The sequence below is a fragment of the Rutidosis leptorrhynchoides genome, chromosome 6 (genome assembly GCF_046630445.1).
Source record: "Rutidosis leptorrhynchoides isolate AG116_Rl617_1_P2 chromosome 6, CSIRO_AGI_Rlap_v1, whole genome shotgun sequence".
NCBI lineage: Eukaryota > Viridiplantae > Streptophyta > Magnoliopsida > Asterales > Asteraceae > Rutidosis > Rutidosis leptorrhynchoides.
In genome coordinates this window covers 400,285,790-400,292,607 of record NC_092338.1, presented here as the reverse complement: position 1 = coordinate 400,292,607, position 6,818 = coordinate 400,285,790, and the positions used below count along the sequence as shown (strand labels likewise).

Sequence of the window (6,818 nt, the reverse complement as noted above, 5' to 3'; positions counted from 1 at the left end):
ATTGTGTACAAATTATTGATCATATTCGAAGTCCTAAATAGTGATACGCTAAGCGCTATTTTTTAATTGAGGTCATAATATCCTTACTTACTAGAGGATTTAGGTTCAAACCATACAAGCGAACATATTTGGGTGAAGTGAAAAAGAGTCAAAAGGGTTATGGGATAACTTTGTTATCGTGTAAGTTTGAGTAAATATATTCAAACTCTACAAGTAGCATTAACAGAGAAAAACACTAAAGAAATCAAATTTTCTAAGCTCTATTGGTTAATAAAATTTTCGAATCTATAGATAAAGCTCTAATGCTTTTATTGAAGTTAACTAATTTAATTGACATAGCAAAAAAGTATTTGAAAGGAATTTCAAGATGTAGTTGAGGAGGATATTGGCAAAGCTCTTGATCAATTCATAAAGAAACATATTGCAAATTATATATATGTTATATATAAATTTCTTTTCTAAAGGAACAAATACTTTTAAAATGATAGGTAGCTAGTTTCGTCAATAAATGAAGGACCAAAACCAATACAAACGAGAAAACAAGTCGAGTGGCTCAAAAAGAGCAAACGATCTAAACCAACCTACGAAAATGTTAACTCAATTCGAGCCCGATGAACCAAAACCGATATATTGTATCGACAAAAACATAAAACAGGCAAAATTACACGTAATATATACCGCATTTGCTTAAAGCACCATAATATTTCTGCACTTTTTTATTTTTATTTTTTATTTATTTATTTATTTTTTTTTAATATTTTTTTTTAATTTTTTTTTTTTTTTTTTGTAATCTAAAACAGAAATAAGATGATAAAACATACCAAAACTAGATGATTAGCGAAGGTTTCAGCTAACAATTGTACAAGTATATTATAAGCAACTTAGTTTTGTGTTATTCTACTTCGAATATTAGTCAAGTATCGATCATTAGGGTACTCGTAAATTTAAGATCGACCCGTATGATCGGGATGTACAACAGAGCTAGTGTTGTTGTTGCCTTGTGTTAAGGGTTTTATAAAAATCTTGATAATTATATATACATCTTTAATATACAAAATATATCATTTTACAAAATTTTGTGGATTGATCATGGATCACTTGACCGAAACATGTTAATGTGATTAACACAAACATGTATATATATATTTCATTAAGTGAAGGTAGAAAGGAGCATGTAACTAGGGAAAACAAATTAACAAAACTCAACACACAAAAACTCAAGACATGCATAAATTAGAGAGAGTACCCAATACCAAATATGTCATTGTATGAGCAACTAGTACTAGTTGACCTATTGTTCACATTACTACTTGCACCAATCATAAAATCATAGCTCAAATCCGGATCAAATAAACCAACCATCCCACCTTCTTCATCAGCCATTGATGTTGGTGTCTGATAATTCACAATTGCTGACAAATCGTATCCGTTCATAGTCTCCCATGAAGACTCACTACCACCCCACATGTCATCATTTGAACCAAAAACATGACTATTATTAGGATTTGAGTAATCACCATGATGGCTTGTATTCAAATTACTCCCATTGTTGTTATCTCTAGGGTTTAAATAATCATCAGGTACAATACTGCCAAGATAACCAGAGTTATCACCTTCACTAATCAAGAAGTTATGATTGTCATCAATTGTTGACTGGTGCCACGTGTCAGTACCTAATTGGTTAGGGTTTTGAGGGAGTATAGTAGGGTTAATTGGTTGTTTAGGGATAGGTTGGGGGGCAGGTGGTGAGTTGAAGAATTGTGTAGGCTGAAATAGGGTTTGTACATCAATAGGAGATACTAAAGAATGAAAATGGTTATTGTTATTATCATGATCATTAGCATAAATGAAATTAGTTTTTGCTTGATTGCCTTTCATTGAAAGGGCAGCTCTATCATATGCAAGGGCAGCTTCTTGAGCAGTATCAAATGTTCCAAGCCAATGTCTTTCTTTGGTTGTGGGGTCTCGTATCTCGGCAGCATATCGACCCCACGGCCTCCGTCTGACGCCAAGGAACCGCCCGGGCTCAGCGTCCTTTTTCCGGCCTCTTCTTTCTGTTGGTTGAGAAATGGATGTGTTCCTTGGTATAGTAAACCCCATGTCAATATGAGAGTTGTTGGTTTCAAGGGATTTTAGCTTATTTGAAGATTTGGATGTAGACATTTTTGTACTAGAGTAATATATATATATATATATAGAGAAATATATATATGCTATCTTTGTGAGAAATAGGGAGTACAAGAATTAGGTGTATACGACATTTGCTTCAAAGGACAGAGTTCTTATAGAGGCCGGAGATAGAGAGAGATTTTGCATTATATATACAAAAAAGTATTCTTAATTAACAAAATATGATAAGAAAAGTAAAGATCATTGTGCATGATCCACTAATTATTACTCCTCACGTCTCTAATCTAACTTAATAATTACAAACTAGATCAAAATATTAATATGAAAATCATTCACGATTACAATTATAAACTTCCTTGCTATTAATTGGAATGATGTCATGGAATTATCTAATGTGAACTTTAGCTTGCCGTTTAAAAAAAAATTTAAAAAAAAAATATTAGCACATTTAGAATATTAGGAACACTTTAAGAAAAATGAGTTTTGGTGATGAGAACGGTTAGTTAGTAATATCACTTAATTGGTCACTAAATCGAGTTACTGACTAAAATAGGTTGGTTACTTCTCGTTATAAAGAACTGTCACAAAATATTACTCCATCCGTCTCATATTTAGTGTCCCAGACAAAAAACACACAGTTTAAGAAAAAGTACATGTCATATGCATCTTTTTGTACAGTTTTCCTCTTACTTTTTACCTATCATTTTATCCTACATGAATAAAGAGGGGCACAAATGATTATTATCACATTATTCTTATAAATTTAGGAAATTGAACAATTACTTTGAGATATCTGAAAATAGAATACTGGACAATAGATTTGAGACGGAGGAAGTATTAGAAACCAAGATATAAAAATTAGTCATTATAGTGACAATTTATTTGATCACTAAGACCATTTACGGGGCACAACATTTCTCATTGTTGTCCCACAACGGACCACAAAGGACTGTATGGGGGTTGTTGTGGTCAAAAATGTTGTGCCGTTGTAGGGGCACTCCACGATACCCACAACATTTATGCAGCCACTTAGGTTTTTGATATATACAATATTATTTTACTCAACAAGTATATTTTTACCACTTCATTCATCACAACACAACATTTACCATAACGCCCACTTCATTCCACAACTATGTTACGTCAGTAAAAATCCTCCCCACAACACCACCACAATTTTCATTTGCGTAACGAATGGTCTAATATTGTATAGTGATCAAAATTTGGTGACAATATTTTTAATAGTAACTAAATAACATTGTTAGTCATCAAATAATAACTCGTCACTAAAAAATCGTCAACTGATATAATAATATTCTTATCAGATGCCCTTAGAGTATGAGAGGTGATACTCACACACTAGTCTTTGATTCACACACACACCTAATTTGCTATTATGTCCTTATTTACAATAATAGAGATTCAATTTCCTAGATAGACTTAAGGACATAATTGTAAGTTTTGTGGAAAAAAAATGTGTATGGATCAAAAACAGGTGTATGAGTATAATCTCCCATTATGTATACATAGACAACCATTAACTATTACAATATTTTAAATTTTTTAAAGTGATTAAATAAATGGATATTTAGAAGAATTTTATGTGATAGTAACTGTTACAATTAGAATATTAGATGTGATAATGTTTACCAATGCTCTTAGAGCAACAAATTACACAAATCCTTATTTTATATTCTATTTATAGCTGTTGAAGCAATTTTAGACTTGGTCAAGTTTGGACCGAGTATGCAGAGATTTGATATCGGAATACACATGATCAGAGAAACGTGGATCAAGTGAACAGGTGCTCCAACTAGCTTTCAGTTATTTTTTATTTGCATAGAGTATTAAATAGAAGTAGTCTTATTACCCTTAATTACCCTTATCACCCATCACCCATACTATATTAAATTAAAGGTCACTAGATTTTTGGTCGTTTCACTTCAAACACGTTTACCAAACCACATCAACAACAAAAATTACAAAACACCCCCTCAGACAATCCCTCATGTGACAATGTTTTAGAGGTAAAAATTGTAAATTCATTAATTTAATAAAAAAGCTTTCACACACCCATACTATATTAAAGAGCACTAGAATTTTTGGTCGTTTCACTTCAAACACGTTTACCAAACCACATCAACAACAAAAATTACAAAACACCCCCTCATACAATCCCTCATGTGACAATGTTTTAGAGGTAAAAATTCTAAATTCATTAATTTAATAAAAAAAACTTTCACAAACTCTACTCAAATTTTCAACGGGTCATATCGCCACACTTAACATATTAAAGAGCACCATATTCTTGGTCGTTTCACTCCAAACACTTACCATACCACATCAACAACAAAAATTACAAAACACCCCCTCAGACAATGCCTCATGTGACAATTTTTCAGGAGTAAAAATTGTAAATTCATTAATTTAATAAAAAACCTTTCACAAACTTCACCCAAATTTTCAACGGGTCATATCTTCCTGCTCGCCGCGCGTTAAATTTTTACGATATCACCATTCAACTCGAATTAATTTTACAAACACAACAAAACTAACTACACGAGAAACGGACGTTTTTCAAAAAATCGCTAAAAATTTCGGGTAACCTTACATACATATACACAAGGTTGCAAAATTCGTTATTCGGGGATTAATCGGTCGGGACTTTAAAAGGATTAATCGGTAATTCGGGGATTAATCGGATAGTACTGTATACATTAAAATACTAAATTTTAAAAATTATATGCGTAAATATAGAAAAAACCATAAAACTATAATGTTCTAGTATAAATTCATGTTAAAATGTTAACCATTTTTAACTTTGACAAACTTTGATTACCAAATTCGATTTTGAACCATCAATTGACATTGACCGCTTAATTAAACGGATTTTTGGAAATCAGAACGGATTGTTCTTAAAAATGATTAATCGGGGATTAATCGGCGAGTAATCGGGTTTTTTGCAACACTGCATATACATACACGTATAATAAACAACTCAAACTAACTACATCATATGGATGATTCCTTTTCCCTTTTTTTACGCAATCTTCATGGCGTTAAAAACGCGCAGGCTATTAGGTACATGAAACGACCCAACCCGTCGTATTCCGACCCATATTTTTTTAACGTAATAATATTTACAAAATTTAGGTCCCAATTATGTTTCCAAAAACATCTTCATTACAACATTTAGGTCCCAATTAAGAAAGAACGAGTAATCTCTCTAATCTATAATTAGAAAAAAAATTATGGTGTCATCTTTTTTCAAAAAAACCTACGTGGCCTAACTCCAACCTTTAGATGACTTTTCCATAATTTAATCTCAACCCTTGAAATTAACTATGACATCATTTAGGAAATTATGGAGCAGTTACATGTCCTAATTACCCACTTACCCTTGATAGGAAGAAAAAAAAAAACCCAAAGAATCAGCACGCTAATGTTAGGGAAAAGATGTGGGAAAACCGTTTCATTTTCTCTCATACTACTCTTCATTCAAACTGCCACGATTCAACACCCTGAAACCTAGGCGATGAAACCATTATCAAATCGATGTCGGCTATGAAATCACCGGAACTACAAAACTCATTACTACTCCTTTCAAATCCATTATCAAATCGAAAAGATTAATAATCATCCAACCTATTTTCATCCATGGAAATATCAAATACCCTAAATCGATCTCTTGCCCTTAACCCGACTATCATTATTTCGATGTGTATGAAGTTTTATTGATCACTACATGATTTCATGATGTATTACGATGTTTTCATAATCTTGAATTCAGGACAACGACGTAAGTATTTATTCGAATTAGGGTTTTGATTCGTATCTTTGAATTCGAAATTATAATCTGGTATTTTTTTCATTTTGGCATTCAATACATCCTGTTACGTGTATCTGAATACTGTAATAATTGAAATAGCCGCTTTGGTTTACTGATTTATCATCATGTCTTCTTAAAATTTGGATCAGCAATGATGGGTTTTGACCTCTTTCCGGATGTTGACCAGGGACCTGAGAAGCATTGGGATCTTTAATTTCAGGATTGAGGTTGTTTAAAGTTTATAACTTTCTTCACTTACAAAAATTTATCATCATGTGTGTTGATTTAGAACATTTTTTGGATATAATGAACATGTGTTAACCAACTAACTAATTATCTTAGACACTAACGAATACTACCAATCTAGATACGAACGTTCTCAAAATATAAATTTAGGATGTGATTACATGATAACATTCGAGTATTGAAATTTTCAGGTTCTTAGCTCCGTTGGCATCCGATTTGTGAGACAAAAATAAAAGTTGTATCTGATGAAATTTGTGAAGACCTTCCTCCTGGTTCAGGGGGAACTGTTAAAGCCTGCACAATTATGGTGTGAGAGGTTATTACAAGGTATCTCTCATAAGTTGGATTTCATGATACTAATAACCTATAGGTCTTGGACATGTTTCTTTTAGCAATTACATTATCTTGATTTCTGATTATCTTTACTGATGGGACATGGTAATTGCATCCATTCAGTAAGGAATGGTTCCATGTGGCCTTCTCTTTGCCTACAACATGTCATATGGGTCACATTTAAATATATAGCTAAATATGGAACGGGTAATTTGGGTTTGAAGTCATATATGTACTATGGTGTACGTTACATCACAAAACTTCTTCGGCACTTTATTTA

At 32.3% G+C, this 6,818-nt stretch overlaps 1 protein-coding gene across 1 annotated transcript; it reads right to left on the bottom strand.

Annotated features, from left to right (window-relative positions):
* Nucleotides 1–1,233: 1,233 nt before the first annotated feature.
* LOC139855046 (ethylene-responsive transcription factor FZP-like) lies at nucleotides 1,234–2,163 on the bottom strand. Its single transcript, XM_071844306.1, has one exon. The coding sequence runs from the start codon at nucleotides 2,161–2,163 to the stop codon at nucleotides 1,234–1,236; it is 930 nt and encodes a 309-aa protein (XP_071700407.1).
* Between the last annotated feature and the right edge of the window lie 4,655 nt (nucleotides 2,164–6,818).